Source organism: Leptinotarsa decemlineata, unplaced genomic scaffold (genome assembly GCF_025532065.1).
Source record: "Leptinotarsa decemlineata unplaced genomic scaffold, Ldec_3_MD MMD2_tig00000090_RagTag_RagTag, whole genome shotgun sequence".
Lineage (NCBI taxonomy): Eukaryota > Metazoa > Arthropoda > Insecta > Coleoptera > Chrysomelidae > Leptinotarsa > Leptinotarsa decemlineata.
Genome location: NW_027412541.1, coordinates 5,140,250 through 5,164,130, shown reverse-complemented (window position 1 = coordinate 5,164,130; position 23,881 = coordinate 5,140,250). Strand labels below are relative to the sequence as shown.

Sequence of the window (23,881 nt, the reverse complement as noted above, 5' to 3'; positions counted from 1 at the left end):
ACTTAGTTATTGAAACACGTGTCGAGGTGTTAAAAATGAGGGTTTGGCGTTGAGATAAAACTCCAGTAATATTCATTACTATACCAAAGATTCCAAACAGTGCATCAAAAGTACAAAGAAAATTTGAATTGAAAGGGTTATATATTTTTTAAGGAGTTATTATTTTTTGGGAAAGAAAGTAGTAGTGGAGTAGTAGAAAGCCAAAAACTTTCTTTCCCAAAATACAAAGAAAATGTTCAGTTTTCAATCAAGTTGTCCATATAAATCAACAAACCCGAAACAATCAAAATTATTTTATTCATTGGTGCATTAACCACTGGAAAAAAGTCTCGTACGGGCCTGTATCAGTTATTACATATAAAAGTTTTGCTGTGGTTGTTCAGTGATAAAAACATGTATTTCAGTACGATTCATAATTCTCTGAAGATCCTTAGATTGTGTGGAAGTGATCCTAGAGAAGGCTATGGCAAAGTTCAATGTATTCTTTTCTCATTGAATATCATGTGCTCCTTAAGTATGGTCGTTTTATTAATTTTAAAGTTTTACAACATGCAGAAAACAGTTACGGTCTCTGATGTTACAGATGCCGTCACTTGTCTTTTTTTATTCAGTCATGTAAGTAAGGTGATTTTTTTTTTAAATTCAGAAATCAAATGAAAAATACACGCATATAGTAGATTTTGTGTTGTTCTCTAAAAATTGTTGAACAAGAAAATAAGTTACTTTTTAATATAATCAACAAAGCGTTGTCTTTGAAAGTCCGTTGAAAGAGCTCCGATTTTTATTTTGTTTTAGTTTTTTTATATTATTTCAAATCAGAATTATTTCAAAGCGGGAACAAAATCATGTATATCATTCAGATAATTTTTATGATACTCATATAAAAAAATCACTGGCTTTATCCAAAAGAACTCATCGTATAATGGTCAGTAGAACAGTTCATTATGCATATAATGAAAAACCTTCACGAAAGTAGTAATGGTGGATCTGAAGCATGTGACAGATATCACAGATACACTGAAATTGATAATTTATTTGAAGAATATATGCCTCAAAAACAAGTAAATGAAAATTTTCAGAAATTTAAAAAAAACTTATAGACTCACTAGTCTTTTCTGTGAAAAACCGGTTGAAAAAAATATTAATAGGAGTCGAGCAGAAACTGATGTGGATTCAGTGAGTAGTTATTATATAACGATTGAAGAATTATTGTTTTTTGCAACCAAAGTTTATTATATTTACTCGCAAACATTCACAGGTAATTCCAGTAATTGAACTAAGGCATGATAGTAGCGTCTTCAACCATGTTCAACTGGCCGCAATACTCACAAGGGTCATTTATCTCTTTACTGATCCAGAAGCTGTAGCTGTGTCCAGTGAGTGCTTATGTGAACGCTGTAGGTTATGCCAACTATTCTGTCATTTTCTAAAACTTCTCCTGACTTCTTTCCTTATTTTTTACAAGTTGACATCTCAGTCTCTCTGGAAGACATACTTCCTCTCGAAGATCAGCAGCTCGTGAAGAACCATCCCAACAGGTAGTCAACTACAGCGCCTCAACAGAAACTGTATCATTGGCTGATGCCATTCATTATTCTCAAACGGCCCTTCCACTGTGTATTTGCCAATTTATCTCTATATTTTTCAATCATTTACGCCTAATGCCAAATTGGGGAACTATACAACAATATGAGCTGATCTACTTCGCATAAAACTGTTCGTTTTTGACTACTTCGCCTATTTATATTTATATTCGGTATCATTCCCGCAAGTTGGGGTATTCTATCCTACACTTCCTTTATAGTTTCTTTAATGTGCTTTGTAATAGTTTCTATATTACTGAAGATGATTCCAAGATACTTCAGGATTTTGCCAGGCATCATTTCCTATCGCCAAATATACATTTCATGTTATCCCGTTTCATATTCTTTGTACTGACAGTTTTCAATGTTACTTCCAGCTTGTCGCTCATCATCCAGTCCAGTCCTTCCTCTATGCATCATCTATCTATGCACAGTTCTATGGGGACATCAGCATGAGGTCTCTTACGAAAAGAATCTTGTAATCGCCCTCTGAAGTTAGGAGTCCAGTACATCGTTATACAGCATATTTCAGTACAGGTCTTAGTTCCGATCCCTGTGGTAGGTTTACTCCTACGCTTTAAATCTTCCTACAAGCTAACCTTGAAATTTCTACCAATGAAGTAGTTCGCTAGAAGTTTAATCATATATCTTGATACGCCCATTTTTTACAGTTTCTCAATAATCAATAACCAGTTCACTGGGTTGGATGCGTTACGCACGTCCAGAGCCACTAAAACGCAACATGTTCTCTTACATTACTTTGTTGTGTTCTGACGTGTTTTACAGCCATCAGTTTGGAGTGTGTTTCTCAAAGTCGAACTGATTTTGAGAGGGACCACTCTTTCTTCTATTCCTGGCATTAGTCTGTTTCAAAACATAGCCTCAAACACTTTACTGAAGATAGTCAGAAAACATACTGAACTAACTGAATGAACTCAAGTTTCAAGCTACATACCGTTATGACTACTTCAGGAGTAATTCGAATCTCTTCAGTGGCTTTTCAGTGTTCAGTATTTTGTGAGTTCCTTTTCTGAGAAGAGTTGCATCTATTCTAATCTGCCTCTATATTTCATCTTTTTAGAACAGGGTCAAACGAAGTATTCACGATCTCATTTCTTCTTGGCAAGATTGAGTTATATTGTAGCTCATTACTCCTCGTACTTGTTGACATTCTGTGGCCTTTTTCGTTTTCCAGGTGATTTTTTTTGTTTTTGTATTTGTTCGTCTCACGTGTCTACCAAGATCATCTCTTATTTCAACTCTTCCGTTCCTTGATGAGATTCCATAGCTTGCTTTCACCGTTTTTATGATGCGTTTTTTTTGTATATTTTCTTTCCTTCCATATGAATGGTCGTTACCTCGTTTCTGAAGATTTTCCAATTCACTAGAAATTTTCTCGTGATGCCTTGATGGTAACTTGACATTATCTTCTTCATATCCAAAAGGTTGAATTTCTGGTTTCGTTTTATTTTGCCTATCACCTTTCAGATTGGAATTTAAACGCAAATTTTTTGTGTGTCCATAGTCACGTAGATGCATAATATTCTTATACTTGTTGATGTCCTTCTGTCACATTTTTTTCGTGAATGTCTTGTATTTGCGAACCCGTCAATTTGGCATTTATATCTCCCACCACGAACGTCTATCTGTTCTCATCTTCATGACTCATTATTTCATGAACTATTCTTTTGTATTTCGTTGTTCTTATTTTTGGTAACAGGCAGCAGCATATCATTCCAAACATTTCAGACTCGAAGATTGAGTATCCCTCTTCACTTCTAGTGGAGCTCAACTAGACTTTATTATTCACGCGTGATACTTTATTTTCCATTTTAGAATATCCCAGCCATTTCATCTCCTTCAACTCATTCTTGTTTGGTTTACTGACAATCATCAGATCTATTTTCATCTGTCTACATGTAGCATGCGCTAAGTCATGAGCTATTATCCCCCCCCCCCAATCAGTTTGTATGATTTTCATTTACGTCTATTCTCAGTTTACCTCATTTTACTCCAGATGCATTTTGTTTTACGCTTTGTAAACTTGTGTCTCTCTTCTACGCATTTGAAGTAGTATTTCTCTTGTATTTCTCTTGTTAGGGCTATTGCAGCCCCTGGTTTATTTCCAAAATGCCAAAACATAATAGTTCCACTTTTTCGAATACATCAAAGTCCACAATTCCTATCTGCAAGGATCCTTCTAGCACAGATTCTGCTTCCTTCTCATCTAAGGAGATTATAGACGCTCAAGATCTATCTAATCCAGGTCTCAAGTTACTGATTGAAAATTGTCTTTCGGGTCTTTCTTGATTCAATGTTTCGTATTTCCAGCGTTTCATATTTCTCTTCCACTGTTCACTTGATCACCATTACTACGTCTTTGCCATTTTCCATGACAATCAGTAGTTTACCATTTCTTGTGCTTCTCTTGTGATCAGGAGATCCTCTATTATTTGTTACACTGTATTTAACATCTTTCCATAGTTTCTTGAGTTTTTGTTCAATAATGATCCCACACGTTTATCTTACAATTTGTTCTCTTACCATTTTCCTCACTCCCGAGACATGTATCTCCTTCATGTGATGCAATGCTAACCATCTATCTTCATTGGTCTCCCTCATATTATTCCAAATATTTGGAATTGTTCTACAAGCATTATTTATCTCATGAAAAATGAGAATTGAAACTTCCTATGTTTTTATACCACTTGTAATATGAAAGCATGAGAAGTTTTGATTCTAATTTATCATGATGATCTCCTACCACGTAGTAATGGCTACATCCATCAATCTTTTTTTTCTTCCCTTTCTTCATCCTCATCATTCTATTTTCCAGTATTTCAAGAACCTCATTCATCTACCGTAGTTCTCCCAGTCATGGGATTTTTATCACTATCCTCGGTTGAGGGGATTCTCAACTTTCCTTCTGGCTGTTCCTAGACTAGTAAGTCTAATAAATTATTTTATTTACCTTCTCGTACTTTCTCATAACTTTCTTCAGATTACTCAGGATTTTGTTCATTTTGTGTGATAAGATATAATTCAGTCTTTCATGTTACCTTTTGCTCATCATCCGGAGAGTTCATCTAGAACGAAGGTATAGATCAAATGTTATTCCCAGAAAGTCTCGTCAAAGCTTTCTCCTTTTCTGATTACCTCTCAGTGAACTTCAGCTTTAACTAGGAAAAATATGCTGTTCCTCACTCACTCCATCATCTGATTGTACTTTTGGTTTTTGCATCTCATTTCCACAAGTATCTAGGGAAATATAGGCCTGCCTCTGCTGGGCACTAATTACAGAGGTGAGATTACGTTCTCGCCAGTTCGTCTGGCCATTCGGGTATCGCTCGCGACACACTTTATTACTTCCTGTGTCATGCATACCCTGGGTGCGATGGTGCTATACCTCGAGTTTGGGGTGATTGGTAGTCCCTCACCCCAGATAATGGATTGCAACTGTAAGGAAATAGTGGATACAGCGACATCCACTGTATACAGTAGTGAAAAATCCATGACAATGATTACAGAATTGAATCGGGTGTTGAATAAAATTTATTGTGAAAATTCTACAAAGAGAATGAGATTTTGTTTTGATTTATGGATGGAAATAATAAAGCATTTTTCTGAAGACTAGATGAAAAGAGTGAAGACGAAAGAAATAGGTGTTGAAGACAACATCATGGCTGCCATGACAAACTCCCCAGGTTCCGACTTCAACCCACTCGACCTGAGAAAAGAGAAGGTCGATTGCATTGGTGAGTCGAGGCCTTCAATATCAACAGCTTTTATATGGGCCTTCTACTGATCGGATTCCAACTCGATGACAGAGTTGTGATCAGTGTCGAAAACATAATAAAGTTCATCAGCCGCTCTTACAGCTGCTCTGAAGAGAAATGCCCCAATTCCTGCTCCCTCCTAGTCGCGGACCAAGCAAACAAAGGGATCTGAATTCTTGATGACTTTATAGGCTCCATCCATGGCTCTCCTGCTGTCGGGGAAAGTACAATCGTTGAAGTGACGATTTTGGTGCAGGATGCTTCCATTTACGAGCTGCACATCCTATCCGTAGCATCGTTCTCTTTTGAAATGGATTGTTGCACATTTATTTCCAACATCTCTGACTCGCATTGGATCTCTTTACATAACATTCAAGGTCATTCAGTTCTGAACCTCAATCTCATCACTCTGGCGTCACAATGATATTGAAAGAACCCTCAGAGGACCTGGAACAAAGATCATTCGAAATTTGATTTCGAAAATCTTTCAGTGTTATTATTAAGAACTTTGAGATTGTTGTGTGGGGGTATGACTTTGAGAAAGGACTGCATATACAAAATAACCTTCAAGAAAAAATTGCTTCAGCCGCTTAACCTCGGGTACAGATATATTCATGCACCATCGACCATGAGCACAACATTCGTGTACACAAGTGATGAATAATCCCTATCGACCACCTCTTACAGCAGAGCGTGATTGTGGAATACTTGGATACTGCAGTTCTTTCTGCTATGGCTGGATCTTTTTGTGATAGGAGAGCCCAAGCGAGGATTTCGGGATTCACAAAAGCGGGGCAGATTAATATACAGGGGGATACCTTGTACCCGGTTAAGTACCTCCACCAAATATGAGCCCCATATATAAGGCCGCCTGTGAGGGATAAAGGATCAGATTAGTAAAAAAAAATGATCGTCAGAAATTCTCGAGCGCGTCAGATTAGGGTAGGGTGAGTTAATTACCTGCTAAAAAGTATATATTCCAGTAATCTGATAATTTGAGAGGGACGTAAAGAAAGGGGAGGGCAGAACAGTTGTAAAAAAAATAACGTCACTTCGACATTCTCGAGCGTAGCTTTTTTTTTTCATTTTGAAGGAAATAATTCAAGGATAACGAAAAATATATAATCTGACCATTTCCGCAAGCCGAAATAACAAAGATTCGTCGATAAAGTTTAATGCGTGCAGCTTCATTCTCTATTCACTTTTTCTCTATCTATTACTCTGTCACATCCATCCCCACTCTGAATTCTGTTGCCATGACGCCATCACAGCTGATCACAGAGACTCGTTCGTGATGAAGATGAAGATGATGATTCATTAATCAATTAATTGATGGATGTAGCCGTTACTACGTGGTAGGAAATCATAATGAAGAAAAGAGATATTAAACTTTCTATGTTTGTTACCACTTTTATTTGTAACTAACGTTACTGTAGTTTCGTCCTATGAGGATATTTTCAAACTTATACAACATATAAGTTTGAAAATGTCCTTATAAGACGAAACTGCACTAACGAGTTACAAATAAAAGTGGTAAAAAACATAGAAAGTTTATATTCTCTTTTCTCCATTAATTAATCCATTGATTATAAAAAATTAAATTTTTTTGAGCATTTTTTTAAAATTATCTTCTTATAAATACGAGTATTTGAAAAACATACACTTATTTATTTGCATGCTATTTCATGAGCTTTTCAATTAATTAAGTTCAATGAATCGAAATTAAAAAAAAATATTGTTTTTGTCAGATTAAGCGAATCCCACTAGGTAATCGTCAGATTATGAGACAGCACGTCTAAAACATAAAGATGAACCATATATATCTCAATCTGACGCACTTGAGTATTTCAAAATGGCGAATTTTTTTTGCACATTATAATAATGGCTGCGAATTTGCGTCAGATCGAAATATTCAGATTGAAATCGTCAGATTATTGAATGAGAACTTTTTTTGTTGCACTCAACACCCCCTTAGAAAATCTGACGCGCTCGATAAAATTTTTTCCCTTTTCACTTTCAACCCTTACGTACAACCACCCACATCATGCAAACGATCAGATTAGTATACCAACATTATTAAAAATACGTAGAACATTGATGCTATCAATATCTGACGCGCTCGAGTATGTCCATGCCACAGTATTTTTTACACATAAAATAGCGGCTATAGCCGCTTCCCCCACCGATGAAAAGATATATATATATATATATATATATATATATATATTATACAACATTTTTTTCAACTTATCATTTAAGCTTTTCAACCTAATGACGCTCAATGTCGCTCGAGTAAATCCCCATTTTGCATCGTGGGCTCCCCTGCTTTTGCGGACTGAACGCCTTGATGCAGACATCTGGTCTCCGTGCTATCCTAGTGACTGTGAGCGGCAGGTGAACGTTCAAGGCTATGAGATTCACAAGTAGTTCCAAGCTGAAACTGTACACACACACACACACACACATATTCAAATCCATATGGCGTAGCCCAAGCTCAAGGCTATGAATCGAGGACAGACGCGCAAGTCAAGATGGATATTCACGTACTCGAATTCAAATTGAGTACACCTAACTCAAGTCAAGCCTTTGTAATTGAAAAATGTCTCAACTATTAATCATGAAAAACCACTTTATCGGTGTAAGCGTCATGTTCGACCTATCAATACAAATGGATATTCATTATTCAACTCAGTATGCATATAGGTCAATTATCCAATTCATTTTCGAAATGAGATTCACTGTTTGTATTTATCAGTATTCGATAATGAAGGCAAATGAGTATTAGTAAATATATTGATTCGCCCCTATAGTTATTCTGCCCAATTTACTGAATTATTCTTAACCTGTAAGCAAATTTCGATTTTTCAAAAATTTAATGACAAATGATTCATTCATTTCAAGGGAACGTTGAAGTTATCAGCCATGTTCTTCAAGAAGAAGAATACTCGAGAGCTCCTCACCAAGATGCTAGAAAATTTCTGGAATTCGGATGACTTCAAACAAAGCTCTATCCAAAAGGAAGTTTCGGAAGTTCACAAATCGATCAAATATACAAACAATTTCATATTTGGTCTCCATTTCTTCAATGCCGTTGGTTTCCTGACGGGGCCACTACTAACGACTGACCCTATACTACCTTTTGATTGTTTTAGACCACAATGGGCTGGATACTATGGTCTCCTGATTTACGAGGATATAACAGCTATCATATCGATACTTTTTCCTATTCTCTCCGTGGATCTTTTTTTCATGGGTCTAATGAGATTAACACAGATTCAGTGGAAGTTATTGAATCACGAACTGTATCATACTTTTGATCATATTCATATGAAAGATGATAGTGTTCAAGAAAAAATCAAATTGAAAATCAAAAAGTGCGTGTGCCACCATGAATTTTTGATTAGGTATGTATTGGTATGTTGTCGATAATTCAAAATGATTGAGAAACTATATTGAGGAAATAAATCAAACGATCATTTTCACATAAATGGATTCCGGTGAGTCTGTAGCTAATATAAAACATAAAACAAGTTCAATATAGCTTGCCCTAGCATCCTCCATAAGTTAAATGTCTTTTAACAAAAAAAGAAAATTAATTCAATAAAGATCCACTAGTACAGACCATAGTGGCATCCATACACTGGACGAATAGGAATGGAAAACACATCGAATTTGCAAGGACTCCTAGTCACCAAGGAATCTCGGGTAATGAATTAGCAGATCAGGCAGCCAAACGAGATACCGAAATACCTGATGATTCCTGATTCAACCGGAAGACGTAAAACATTATTTTGAACAACGGATTATGGATTTATGGCAAACTGAATGGGAGGAAACAGATGCAAAATTGAAAGAGATGAAGCCAATAATCACACCCTGGAGGCATTCTATTCCAAAGACACGAAGAGAACAACAAACTGTGATTACACGCTTGAGAATAGGTCATACCAACTTAACTAACATATTCATGCTCTCAAGAGCCAACAATGTAGGCAGAGGCTAACAGTGAAACATATCTTGCTAAATTGTGTCCAATATGATGAACCTAGACAACGATTTGAAATACCAAATTCTATGAAGGAATGTTTGAAAGATCATAATGAAAATCTAGAAAGCTATTGAGCTATACTCAAAAATTTGAACAAGAAAGCAAATGATAAACAAACTAATAGTAGAAGGCCAATGACCTCGTAGTCACGCCTTCAAACCACAAAAAATAATAACTCTGCTATCATTTGAATTTTTCCAATTATAAATGTGGTAAATCAATTAGAGTATAGGATATAGAAAACTTTGTACCCAAAAAGTTACTTGAGAATTTAAATAGATGTGTTACATTTCTTTCTGAAATACTTCATCAGCTTTTTTATCACATGTCATCAATTACTTTAGAAAATCATCAAAACATCAAAAAAACTTGAGAAATGATGAAAAGAAGAAACATAGTTCGAACATTCAAACGAGTTACATAAAATAGAAATAATCATCGTGTTCCTGCGCGGACCTCACTCACCAATTTTCAATGATTTTCTCTTTTCAAAAGGCTTTCTGGATAATACCATAATCTTCACTTGTGATGCACTATTTGGAACCTTTGGTATAGTAATGAATATTAGTACAGTTGTACCACCTCTTGAAGATGATCACTTGGTGATTGAGATACGTGTCGAGGTGTTGAAAATAACGGTTTGGTGTTGGGATAAAACTCTACTTACATTCAGTGTAATCCTTGTTGTCATGAACACTGACATGGGTATTCGATAGCGTAAATTTTTATACTTACTATACCTATTCTTTTTGAATTACATGAACCCATGAACATGAACACATGTCATGTACTCCATTGTACAGTCACGTGGTATTTGTAGCCAAGTGAAGTGTCGAAAATGCATTACGCTTTTATGTCAGCAAAACTCATAAAATTTTATTGAATTCAAATGTTCTTGCCACTCTGATCGTTTTTATATCAGTTGCTATAGAATTACAAAGATTTTGCTTTGTTATTACAGAAGAAATATGAGTTTACATTTTACATGTGTAACAACTGAGGCTATTAATCGGATTCTCAAATTCCAGATCAACTATAGTTTGAACATCTAAGAAAGTTAGTAACTTCCACAGAAAGAAAATAATTACATACGCGTAGACCATATGCAGACATTTATTTCAGATACAAACCGGAAGAATCACCATTTCGAAACAATACTTTCAAATAAAAATCAATTTCATCATTCAGTTTGTACTACAGACATTGGTTATGGAATTGAAACAGATATCATTAATAAAAACACTACACAATGTGAAATATGAAAGAGTAGTAATACACAATGTTACTCAGAAGGAACAATATCATACTCTTTTTCATGGTGAATTTTACTAGTTCGGACTTCCATTGTCTAGTATGATATATTATGATTTGAAGTCTCTGAAAAAATGAATAAAATTGAAAATTAAAATGGATAGTTGAAGAAAACAACAATTACATCAACCGTGAAATGAAATTACAATAGAACGAAAATAAGCAGAAAAATTTATTGAAAATTGAACAATTAAAAATGATCAATGAAAGTCTTAGAAGATTTCAACCCAGGTTACGTTTTGATTGTTAATATCCACAATCGTCTTCAGGTGATGACTGGACTATGTCTTCGAGATGTGACTATTTATAGGACATTCTAACGCTTTCACATCCCCCTCTTTCAGTGGGAATTGACCATTTTTTCGCTCGATGAGGGTTGCCATATGTTCCGTATCTATACGCTATCTAGGCTAAATGCTTCGTTGGACAACAAATATGCAGCTTCTTCTAACTTTCTATTAAAACAGTGTTCCTCTCTGCTCTGCTATTTCCAATTTGCTGGTTTCTCCTGGCTTTGTATTTCTCACGTGCTCAGCAGAATGGAAGTCCGAACTAGTGAAATTTAATATCATACTCAATGGTGTACTTCAAAATTTCGGCATAAAACACTATCACCACCGTTTTGTATAACATTACTGGACAGAGCAATAATTTATTCATCAACATTACGACATTAAAAAACCGCAACACGTGTTGTGTGGAAACTCTACACAAATCTGATCCCAGCATATGAATTATTTCAATTGAATATTTTCGTGTTGAATTCATTTTGGGAAAATAACGTCGATGACGATGGAGGTTTTAAATGGTTCACCAAACATTTGGGCCAACTTCCAGAATACAAATAGTTTCTGAAAGTTCAGTTTTGTGTCAATACTTTTCAATGTATTGGGCTGCTGGGCACTCCTGTTTTGATTTCCATATAATGATTAAACGCAAAAATTGTCAAATCATAATGATTTTTGTATCTGTAAGAAAAGGTAATTGTTTCAGATAGACTTTTCCAGACTGCTTCTGAAAAATATATCTAATAAAGAAGTTGGAATCAGAAAAGAGGTTTTAGCTGAATTTTTCCCAACTTGCATGTACTTTATTGTTTAGTGAAGTAGTAATTATTCACCTCTATGGATGGAAAATGACAGTATTATTCATTTAATTTTTTCGAATATATTTTTCAGATATGTAGAGAAAATTAATGACACTTTTTCGACATCGTTGTTCTTTTACATGGTGATAATAGTTCTGAGTATGTGTGTGGAGATGTACAACGCTACTACTTTGTGAGTAATTAATTTTACTTTTATGTTATTGGTTTACCTCAGATACTTTCAATAATTATTTCAACCGTTTTGTTGAAAACCATCATATCGACTCATTTTAATACGTCCCTAACACAGGAGTCAGATATTCATAAGGAATTAAATTCCGTAACACAGCACTGGAAATGAACATATGTATATTGAAATATGTCACTAAATAGTGAATTGATGGATGTAGCTGTTACTACGTGGTAAAAGGTCATCATGAACAATGAAGAATGATTTTTTTTATATTTTTTTGCCACTTTCATTTGTAAATTACGTAGCTGTAGTTTCGTCCTATAAGAACATTTTCTCTTTTTTGGGAAAGAAAGTTTTTGACTTTCTACTACTCCATCTTGATACAAAAATATATATATATATCAAGATGGAGTAGTAGAAAGCCAAAAACTTTCTTTCCCAAAAATTAATCACTCCTAAAAAATATAACCCCTTCAATTCAAACATTTTCTCATTCTCATTTTTCATTGAAAAAAATCTCTAGATTTTCATTTATATCGATTTTGAGACAGGTTAGCAAAATTTTCTGATGAAAATGAAAAATTTGGCGACGAATATAATAGCTATAATTTTTTTCAGTTCCGATCCCCAAATTATCAGAAGAGCTTTCGTGTACACTACGGCAGGATGCACTGCATTCATGATCTGTTTCTGCTACCCCTGCCAGGATATGATTGATGAGGTATAAGTAGAGCTATTTATAGTTTGCATCGACTTTTTTGAGAACTACCACTATTCACATTCTAATTTCGTTCAACTATTCATAGTGCTCTGAATTTTCTTCTCCTTCTGAACATGTTTAGAACACGTGTTTGCATATTATTGTATGATGAATTCCGATGTTGAATCCGTCCCCAACTAGAGAAGGTCTAAAACAAACAATTATTAACTCATTTGCACACCAAAAAATAACAAGAATATATTTGAAAAAATGTTCTACCTATCATATACCTTCTGATCTACCATGAAGGCATCATTACAAACAACCAACCAACAAAATTTTCTATTGGTGACTGAATCATAGTTAACCTGAAATTTTCAGTAGTGAATTCGATAATGAAAGGTCAAGGAAAATAATAAAAGCCTACATGCACATGATCAAATGTTATACATTGATATGTGAATATCAATTATAATATACGAAAATTAGATCAAAAGCACAGTGTTTCCTGTTCCCTACTATATCAAAAGTGGCAAAATCTGATTCATCAATATTCTGAATAATAATAAACCATGAACAGATGATAGATAGGTCAGTTTCTGTCACCCGTTGTTAGTTCTGCACTTGTACAACAAAGTAATATTCTGATTTCTTTCTATTTCCCTATCTCTTTCTTTTACCTTGGATTTCCGAGAGAGAGAGAGAGAGAGAGAGAGAGATCAATTTTGCTGCTCGTATGTATATGGAGAATCATTGGTCAAAGAAAACTTCAAAGCGATAACAAAGTTTTCCAGGCTTTAAACTAAGCTCCTGAAATTTTCAGGTTGTGAATTTTGGGAATATCTACGTACACGTCTACTTTTATAATGACGCCATATTTGTATGGAATTGAAATTTCAAAGCATAGACAAAAATTTGATAATAACTTCAATTTGGCGATAACCTGATGAAATATGTTAGAATGTCTTGGGTATAATGTGATCTCTGAAATTATTAATACATAAATTGAAAACCTTCTAAAATTATTTGCTTATTTTTTCATTGAACAAGACAGTATTGAGAGCCCATAACTTTTATGAACTTCTCCTTCTGGCTTTGGATAGCTACCACGCTACTCGTATCCTACCGCTTCTATGACTTTGTAAGTAATATGGCGAGGAGCTGAGCTACATTGCCTTCGATAGCTCGATGATAGTTATCGGTTATTGGAGCCTCTATTTCGCGTTCTGGTCTTTCACTTTCCATCAAATAAGGAGTAAGTTACCAGAAATACTATAGTGGACTGTTCAACAAATGAGGTGAATGTTCAAATTTCGCGAGCTTCGTGAATTCAAATAGCGATTTTTTTATTTGTTTATGTTCATACACTCGTTTCGAATATATATTTACAGTTACAACTGTTTAGCGTGTTTAGTTTGTTGGTTAGAGACGATTTTCTGCCATAAAAAATGGATAGAAGAATTTGCATGAATTATGTTGTAAAAATTTGAATTGAGTGCTTATACACTGCACTGATTGTACCCTGAGTCAGAAAAGTGTTAACAGGTCTTGTTAGGTCCAAAGTGAGTGGGTCTATTCGACCCCCCACCGCAACCCGCAAGGGTTTATTGTGACTCAAACCTATTAACACTCAGCTAAATAAACCCAGCTTTTTCACCAAGCCGATTAGTTTGTACGGTGAGGGGTCTTTCAGGTCAGATGGTAAAAGTATAGCTTTGCCAAATTCTAAAGACCTGATTCGGTCCCCAGCGGGGCAGGCACAAAGTATATGCTCTGTTGATGAGGTAGGTAGGTAGGTCTGAAGTGAGTGGATCTATTCGACCCTCCACCGCAACCCATAAGGGTTTATTGTGGCTCACACCTATTCACACTCGGCCAAATAAACCCAGCTTCTTAACGAAGCCGATTAGTTTGCATGGTGAGCAGTCTTTCAGGACAGATGGTGAGAGTACGGATCTGCCGAACTCAAAAACCTGATTCGGTTCCCAGCGGGGCAGGCACAAAGTATATGCACTGCAGTTCCATCATTTTCCAGACAGAGGCGGCACACACTGTCTTCCGACAGTCCAAGTCTCTGCATGTGATGATTCAAATGACAGTGACCTATAAGAAGGCGGCCTGTTAGACATCGTAGTTCATCCCTACTGTAGTCCAAAAACTGTTTAAAATCAAGCTTCGAAGGGTGAATAACACTTCTTGCCATCCAGGTGTTAAGAGTTTGTTTGACAAAGCTCAAAGCGATGCCAATGACAGGTTCTGGTCCAATGAAGCAGCACCCTCCTTTGCAAGAGAGTCAGCAGCTTCATTGCCTTCCAGGCCAGTATGGCCAGGAATCCAGCCCAGAGATAATCTGTTTAGTCTTCCTATCGAAGAGATTCTTTTTTGGCAGTTTGCTACCAATTTAGACATTGCTCGGCGCTTGACTGTCCAAGACACAATTCAATATCGTAAATTTCCGGCTAAGTTCCTAGGCAGGTAGATAACTGTGTCCTGTGTCTGCGCCTGAAAACACCTGCACCAGAACCGGAAGGTGTTTTTGATCCATCTGTGAAACAACAACTATCTGCTCTTAATATTTCCTTTTCCCGCAGGATCTAGTCCACTCTTCTCGGGAATAGTACTTTATAAGGCAGTTCGTAGTTGACAGTTGAAGGCATAAAGTCAGAGGTCATTTCCAGAATGCTGTGACTACCGAAGTCAACCAACAGTCTGTTGCACTCTGCATTGAATTGATTTGTGCAATTGGCAATGTGCACAAGTCTGTATGCAGTACATGTAGCGTCTCTTTCCAGAAAAATGTGGAGAGGAGGTAGATCTAGAAGGATCTCCATGACCGCTGATGGTGTGGTACTGATGGCACTACTGATAACGAGACAAACCTGTCTCTGTAAGCCAGAGAGCTTGGCTTGGGCCGTTTTCTGTAAAGCCTTCGGCCACCAAGCAATTGCACAATACGTGATTATTGGTCTGACAATCCTCACATAAATCCAATGGATTTGTTTGGGATCTAAACCTCAAGTTTTACCACGAATCCTTCGACATGTCCATAGAGACAGTCTGGCTTTGTGTAAAACTTTTTCCAAGTGAGCGTTCCAGGTGAGTCTTTTATCAAGGACAATGCCAAGACATTTCACCTCCATTCCAAATGGAAGGACCAAACCATTGAGGGAAAGTGGCGGTAGATCGTCCAAATTCCTTCTATTGGTGAAGGGGATTAACACAGTTTTGCTGGGGTTGACAGACATCTGCTCCCTCAGGCACCAACTGTAAACATTATCCAAAGCGCTTCGAAGGATATGTTAATGAGGTAGTCGGATAGTCAAGTTGTAAGATTCCCACCTTGATACCTACGACAACCTTCCCATATGGGGGTTTTTGCACGTCAGCTACACCTGACAATGACTTAGATTCAGCCGTGCAGGGCTTTTTCGCCTCTGGTTTTGGTGAATCATCACTTGAGCGCAAACGTTTGCTAACCTGCTCATGGAGGGTTTGTTTCCCTACCTGAGACAGATTCTGCGAACGCCGCAACTTTCTCTCCTGAACTAAATTTACAGTGAGGTCAGTTGGAGTCATAAACTCGACATGCATCCACTCTGTAGAATCGCTCCTGAACTAAATTCACAGGAAGGTCAGTTGGAGTCGTAAACTCGACATCCATCTCCTCTGTAGACTCGCTCCTGAACTAAATTTACAGGAAGGTCAGTTGGAGTCGTAAACTCGACATCCATCCCCTCTGTAGACTCGCTCCTGAACTAAATTTACAGGGAGGTCCGTTGGAGTCGTGAACTCGACATCCATCTCCTCTGTAGACTCACTCCTGTACTAAATTTACAAAGATGTCAGTTGGAGTCGTAAACTCGACATCCACCTCCTCTGTAGACTCACTCCTGGAATAAAACAGAGAGGTCAGTTGGAGTCGTGAACTCGACATTCATCTCCTCTGTAGACTCGCTCCTGAATTCAATTTACAGGGAGGTCAGTTGGAGTCGTAAACTCGACATCGATCTCCTCTGTAGACTCGCTCCTGATCTTAATTCACAAGGAGGTCAGTTGGAGTCGTAAGCTCGACATCCTTCTCATCTATAGACTCAGCGTCAGAAAGAATTTTTACGTTTACTCTGTCCATAAAGGTCACACGAGTAGCTAGGGAAAGAAGGTCAATCACGGCAGAGCCCCGCATTACCGTGACAAGGCGATGCTACGACGATAGGGCGCCTGGTATCTCGAAGGTTCGTAGAGACTGAGATAGGCTCAGTGTCATTCATCTCCTCGGCACAGTGGTTCAGGCAGTGAAAGATGAACAAGGACAGCTAACCCGCCAAAGTGTTAACAAGTGTTACACGCTTTTTACGGAATGTAGAGAATATGTGAATAACGACGCTCGCCCTGAACGCCCCAGTACATAAACAATCGATGAAAATGTTTATGAAGTGAAGATAATTGTTATGGAGAATCGTCGACTCATTATTAGAGAAGTCAACGTTGATGCAGATTCGTTTAAAAGGGGCATAGCTGGTGACATCATGAGTATATAGTTATGACATAGAAACCAAAGTCCAATCGTTTTGATGGAAGAGCCAAGGAGAGCGAAAATAAAAAAAACGCCAAGTTCGATGAAGTGTCGAAGTTGTGCGCCACTTGCGACAATCAACACGAAGAAAACGTCTGGTATTGTAGAAGAATAATTAGTTCATGGCACTTGGACTACGATAATGCACTTTTTCACTCATCATTACTTGTTCGTAATTTTTTGGCCAAAAACAACAACGTAATCATGCCTCAGCCATCGTATTCACCAGATTTGGCCCTCTGCGACTTTTCCCTGTTTCCAAAATTGGAAAAGCTCATGAAAAAAATGCGTTTTGCGATGATTGAGGATATACAAACCGAACCACTGATAAAGCTCAAGGACATACCAATAAGTGCATATCAGATTTGTTTAAAAGGGTCATAACTGGTGAAATCATGAGTATATAGGTATGACATCGAAACCAAAGTCCAATCGTTCCAATGGAAGAGCCAAGGAGAGCGAAAATGACAAAAAACACGGCAAGTTCGGTCAAATGTCGAAGTTATGCGACGCTTGCGACAATCAATACGAAGAAACCGTCCAGTATTGTAGAAGAACAGTTAATTCATGGCTCTTGGACTACGATAATGCACCTGCTCACTCATCATTACTTACTTACTTACTTCCCTGTTTCCAAGATTGAAAAAGCTCATGAAAAGACGGCGTTTTTCGACGATTGAGGAGATACAAACTGAACCGCTGAGACGGCTCAAGGAAATACCGAAAAGTGCATATCAGAATTGCTTCGAGGATTGGAAAAAATGCTGGCACGAGTGTAACTGGGTGGAACTACTTTGAAGGGGACAAACTTGAAATTGACGAATGTATAAATATTTTTTTGAGGAAAATGTAGATTCACTTTATTTTTTGAACAGAGTATATGCTGGATGCCCATCTCCATCGAAACTTCATCTGTTTCTTCGTAGAGCTCACCCAAATATAACTCTTGTGTGATGTGATCTGAAAGTTTTTGTATGCATTCTAGTTTATAGTTTATAAAGTAAACGCAATTTTGGATATCATAAAGACTTACACTTCAACATTTTTATTGAGATTCCGATATGTACGCTACAAATTGACGAACTTGTTATTTCAGGCAACCAAAATTAGTTCAAGCATATATTTCAGCAACTGGTATAAATATCCCGAGCATTCGAAATCTACCCAAATGATCTTGCTGAGAGGTCAAAAAACGATGAACATCAGAGCAGGTGGATTTTTGGAAATGGATTTGAGAACAGGCTTAGCTGTACGTATTTTTTTATTTGTAATATTATATTACATTATTCCCGAAAAATGCTGCATTGAGTTTCTTGCAAACCCCACCAATATGCAGATCCCAATTTGAAGATTCATCCAACATGGTAGCTAGAAATGTTATATCATGTGACATTGCTATTCCATCAGTATCATGAACTCCCTCTGGAATGTTATTTTTTTTGTTCTAAAATTTGATCAAAACAGATTTAGAGGTATTCAATATTGAATCATTGCGTTCATATCATGACGTAAAAACATCAATAACCTCTTTGACTCTTATTAATACATCTTCCAGTGTATACAAAATGATTCTCATCGTGGTATCATCTGCAAACATAGTTATGAAGCAATTGTCAACATGTTCTGAGAGATCATTAACAAATACCACAAAAAGTAAAGGTCCCAGTACTGATCCCTGAGGAACTCCTAATGTCACATCACATATATTTGACTGTCAAATGCCGACCACTCATGTAGGATTTTATCCAAGTCAGAATGTTATGTGGAAACTTAAGCCTCTTTAACTTTACATGTAGATAGTCTGGTGAAACAGTGTCATATGCCATTGACAGATAAAAAAAAATACTAATTACAAAATTATTGGCATCAACTTCGAAGAATATGTTATTGAGATAATCATAGGCAGCGGTTTCTATGGAACGATCTTTCCTAAATCCATGTTGATTATTACATAGTATATTATTTGACTCTGAGTAATTCACTATTCTAGTGGCCACCACTTTTTTATTCAGTTTCAAAAAAGAACAAAGTAATGAAATTTGTCGGTAGTAATTCAGGTTATTTCTAATTCTTTTTTAAAAAAGAAGAATGACTAAGTCCTTGAACTCTTCTGGAAAGTAGCCTAGCATGTAGGATTGATTCATTAGAAAATAATTAGAGGAATCACAATTAGTTTTCTTATTAGTCAGTGGGCTATGCTTGAAAACTGGCAGTAAACAAATCTGAAGAAATGAACTTTAAACATTCAAGCCAGTCTCGGATATACCTACACAGTAGGTTGAATGGACTAACGCCTATCAGGAAACAACTACTCCCCTGGCTCATACCACGAAGGGCATTGGATTATATCCGACAGGATTCAGTGCAGGAATCTTCACAGAAAATTTCCTGCATATGCAATTGGCAATACAACTGAAAGAGTCGACCTTCAATTTTGGAACGGGCACATTTACAGACCGGTTTTGGGCTCATTAGCCACTCGTTCGTCAGTGCAAGATAGTGGCCATCATCGACCTAAAGTCAATGATATTCCATAATTCAATCATGAACGTTTAAAGTTCATTTCTTTAGATTCAATCACAATTAGGTCGAATATTTGTCTAACAACTGATATTCACAGGTCACCTGATCCACTCGGATTTTTATTTTTCATTGATCTCAACGCAGCATGAATTTCAACTTCAGTAACACAACACAACGAAAAAATATTTTTTGAATGTTTCCTACACTAAATTAGTCAATTTCTACTAATTTTGGGGTGATAAAAACGAAAATAACGATGAAAAATTTTTATTAGCTCTGGTTTTTGAGATACACAGTACTTAATCTTAAAGAGTAGTTATACTATACGTGAAAAGTGAAAGTACATAAAACAATATTGTTATGTTTCTTTTAGAATATTTCAAGTACAAAATTAATAAAAAAAAAACATTATTCTTAGTGTTTTGACAAATAAAAGAAGTTTGTACCACCAAATTTCAATTAAGTCCATCCGATTCATTGTAAGATCGCTGTCGTTTAGCTTGTCTTTTATAAAACACTTCTGGAGCATCCCTACACACAGACCAGCAGTAGTCTGCAAGCATTGCTTCATTCTAACGGCCCTGATATCTCTGTTCCATTAAGGCAATGTCTTGATGGAATATTTCTCCATGTTCGTCACTCACAGCTCCACAGTTTTGTGGGAAGAAATTAAGATGAGAGTGAAGAAAATGAATTTTAAGGACATGTTGCATCCAAGTTGGTGGTAAGCTTGAAGAAGCTCTTTAACCAATGCTGTGAAGTTATCATCTCTTTTGTTACCTAAAAACCCATGTACAACCCCCTTAAAGGCTTCCCAGGCTCTTTTTTCATTTCCTGTTAAAATCATGTCAAAAGCAGGATCATTAACGATTTCACGGATTTGAGGCCCAATAAAGATGCCTTCCTTGACTTTAGCATCACTCAACCTGGGAAACTTTGCTCTCAAGTACTTAAAAGCTTGTCCTTCCTGGTCCATGGCATTCACAAAGTTTTTCATTAGTCCCAACTTAATATGTAATGGGGGAAGGAGAACATCCTTAGGATCTACAAGAGGTTCGTAAACTACATTTTTCTCATTAGGGTTTAGGTCTCGTGTAGGCCAGTTCATTTTTTTATAGTGAGATTTTCTATCCCGACTGTCCCACAGACACAAAAAACAACAGTACTTGGTGAACCCTAATTGCATTCCTAGGAGTATAGCAATGACTTTCAGATCACCACAGATGTGCCACTTGTGTTGTTCATATTTGATTGATTGGAGAAGTGTTTTCATATTTATATACGTTTCCTTCATGTGAACTGCATGACCTGTAGGAATAGAGGGTAGCTGATTTCCATTATGCAGAAGTACAGCTTTCAAGCTTAGTTTTGAAGAGTCTATAAACAGTCTCCATTCAGATGGAGTGTGATCCAAATTCAAGCAGTACATCAAACCATTAACATCAGAACAAACTACGAGGTTTTCTTTTTTCTCAAAAAAAGGAAGCAAATCTTTTTGACGCTGTCTGTATTGAGATATTTTCACATCATGTTTTAGAAGATTCCACTGTTGTAGTCTTGACCCTAACAGCTCAGCCTTTTCCTTAGACAAGCGAAGATCTCTTGTAAGGTCACTCAACTCTGCTTGACTAATTCTGTGCGGATCACTAGACCTATCGCTTACCTCAAAATCAGGGTCATAGGATATAGAAGGATGGGTTGCTCCTTCTAAACAGTCTTCATCACCTTCCTCTAAAATTTCATAGTTTTGGGGTGGAGAAGGGACTGGCAAATTGTCTGAGTGTGGTACAGGCCGAAGAGCAGATGGGAGATTAGGGTATTTAACCGTTCCTCTTTTCTTCATAGATCAACCTTGCTTAATGGGAGGAGTTATACATATATGTATATATATATATATATATATATATATATATATATATATATATATATATATATATATGTATATATATATATATATATATATATATATATATATATATATATATATATAGATGGCTCTACCTATTCATATTTTTTCCGTTGCTCTGAGCGTTTTCTACAATGAACTTCGAATAAAAAAAACTTTTATGATTATCTGAAACATATCGACAACAAAAATATATTATATGTGTTTTGATGAGCAGAAAAAAAAATGATAGCAATAATAACATCCGAAACGAACACTATAATTATGATGAAAATTGAAATGAAGTAAGTAGTTTATAAATACAAAAAAATTAATTGTGCAATAAATGTTCTATTTCGAAACAAATAATGGGACAATAAGATGGTCTGCAACATCACCAGATCTCACTAGGAAAAATAGGATTCACGCTGGCAGAGAGATAGAAAATGTGGAATACTCGAGATTGAGGATTTTGAATGATTTCGCAACAATGCAGCAAATAAGTATATCAAGGGCAATAAATAATATGAAAAACCAAGTTTAAAAATCTCTCGAAATGGAAGGACTCCAATTCGAACATTTATTGCGCCAATGATTTTTTTGGGTACCTATATAAATTACTCCATTTCAATTTTCATTACAATTATAGTGTTCGTTTCGGAATTTATTATTGCTATAATTTTTTTTCTGCTTATTAAAACACATATAATATATTTTTGATGTAGATATGTTTCAAATAATCATAAATGCTTTTTTTATTTGAAGTTCATTGTAGAAAACGCTCAGAGCAATGGTACCATTGGTACCAATATGAATAGGTACCTAAAAATGGAAAAAAACTCGAAAAACTCTACGATATATAGGGAGACGTAAAAGTTGCTATTATACTTTTATTCAACTCAGTCAACCAATTTCCAGGGCCGTAATTTAAAAGGGAATAATTCACACAATTATAATCGAATATTACCGAAACATCCCGAAATATAAAATTGAATTTAATCCCTTAGTATGAAGTGAACGTCTACGATCGAAAAACTACAACAAAAAATACAGGTCCGTATTTAAAAATTCAAAGATGGGGGTGGCCCAAGTCAGATGACCCTCTATGAAATATTCATGGATATATTCTGAGAGCCCACATCAAGTGCCAATAGCAAAATGTGGACAGATTTTCAATATGCCTGCGAATAAAGAAGATATTGCCAAGAAAATAATATGGGATTTTTTAGTTTTTCCAGAACCAAAAGAGCTATATTCGATTTCTTTACATCATTGAATAGGTCTCTATAATACACAACTTTGCCACAATTTAACCGACACTCCATCTCTTATCGTTTACGAGATTGCCATGTACAGAAACGAATTTATTTGAATAGCCCTATATATATATATATATATATATATATATATATATATATATATATATATATATTTTTATATATATATATTTATATTTCCATCAAAAGATCAAACTAATAATTTTATTTTCATTTTTTTTTCAGACTCTCAAAACAATGGTTTCATATTCAATGTTCCTTCGAACAATAAGTTCAATGGAAAACTAAACACATAATTCACAACTGAACCGATTTACCCATTATTGTTGATGAACATCAACTATCGGATATATCAGAGTATTGTGCACTTTCCATTCTGATAATAATGCCACTTTATAGAAAAACTATTTGCAAATAAAGAACTACCCATATCAAACATATTGAAAACTTATTTCACAGACCCGCACTCATTTCTTATTTCACTTTCATATTTCTCTGTTTGATTTTTCGAGAGAATGAATAGTTAAGTGAGAATAATAAAACGCAATGCTCACCTTATGAGTCATCAAGCCGAGCGTATTTTTCCTCCTTCCTCGATACTCCCGGGGTACACCCCTATTCCTCTGCTTCACCAAACCACCTCGGGTCACAACCGGTCTTATCAGTTTTATCACGGGTGACGAAATTAGCAGAGAGATTTCACTGGCTTATCTTCAGAAAAATGGGGTCTTTTATTGAGGGCTTACTTATTTTGAATTTAAATAAAACGGAGTGTGTGTGAGATATCATCGATATATTTCATTCGTTTGGAAGACGTATTGATGCCATGAAGTGTTTTTAAAAATATGTTTAAAATATTGTTTTCCGTTATCCAGCTGTCGCACCCCTACGAAAGACAACCCTCAGAAGTCGAAACTTGTGCGAG

General features: G+C 36.1%; 1 protein-coding gene across 1 annotated transcript; it reads left to right on the top strand.

The window, feature by feature from the left end:
- The first annotated feature begins 393 nt into the window (after positions 1-393).
- On the top strand, positions 394-23,381 carry LOC111508088 (odorant receptor 22a). The gene is made up of 6 exons (XM_023163509.2): positions 394-615; positions 8,261-8,763; positions 11,897-11,998; positions 12,617-12,719; positions 18,368-18,520; positions 23,182-23,381. Exons 1-6 carry the CDS (start codon positions 394-396, stop codon positions 23,242-23,244), a joined length of 1,146 nt encoding a protein of 381 aa, XP_023019277.1. The 3' UTR covers positions 23,245-23,381.
- Positions 23,382-23,881: the final 500 nt, after the last annotated feature.

Bases quoted from the DNA above. Each gene is read 5' to 3' on its own strand.
- LOC111508088 (XM_023163509.2), top strand. From the start codon at position 394: ATGTATTTCAGTACGATTCATAATTCTCTGAAGATCCTTAGATTGTGT. The intron at 12,720-18,367 runs GTATAAGTAGAG...TTGTTATTTCAG, and splicing joins GCCAGGATATGATTGATGAG to GCAACCAAAATTAGTTCAAG. The intron at 18,521-23,181 runs GTACGTATTTTT...TTTTTTTTTCAG, and splicing joins ATTTGAGAACAGGCTTAGCT to ACTCTCAAAACAATGGTTTC.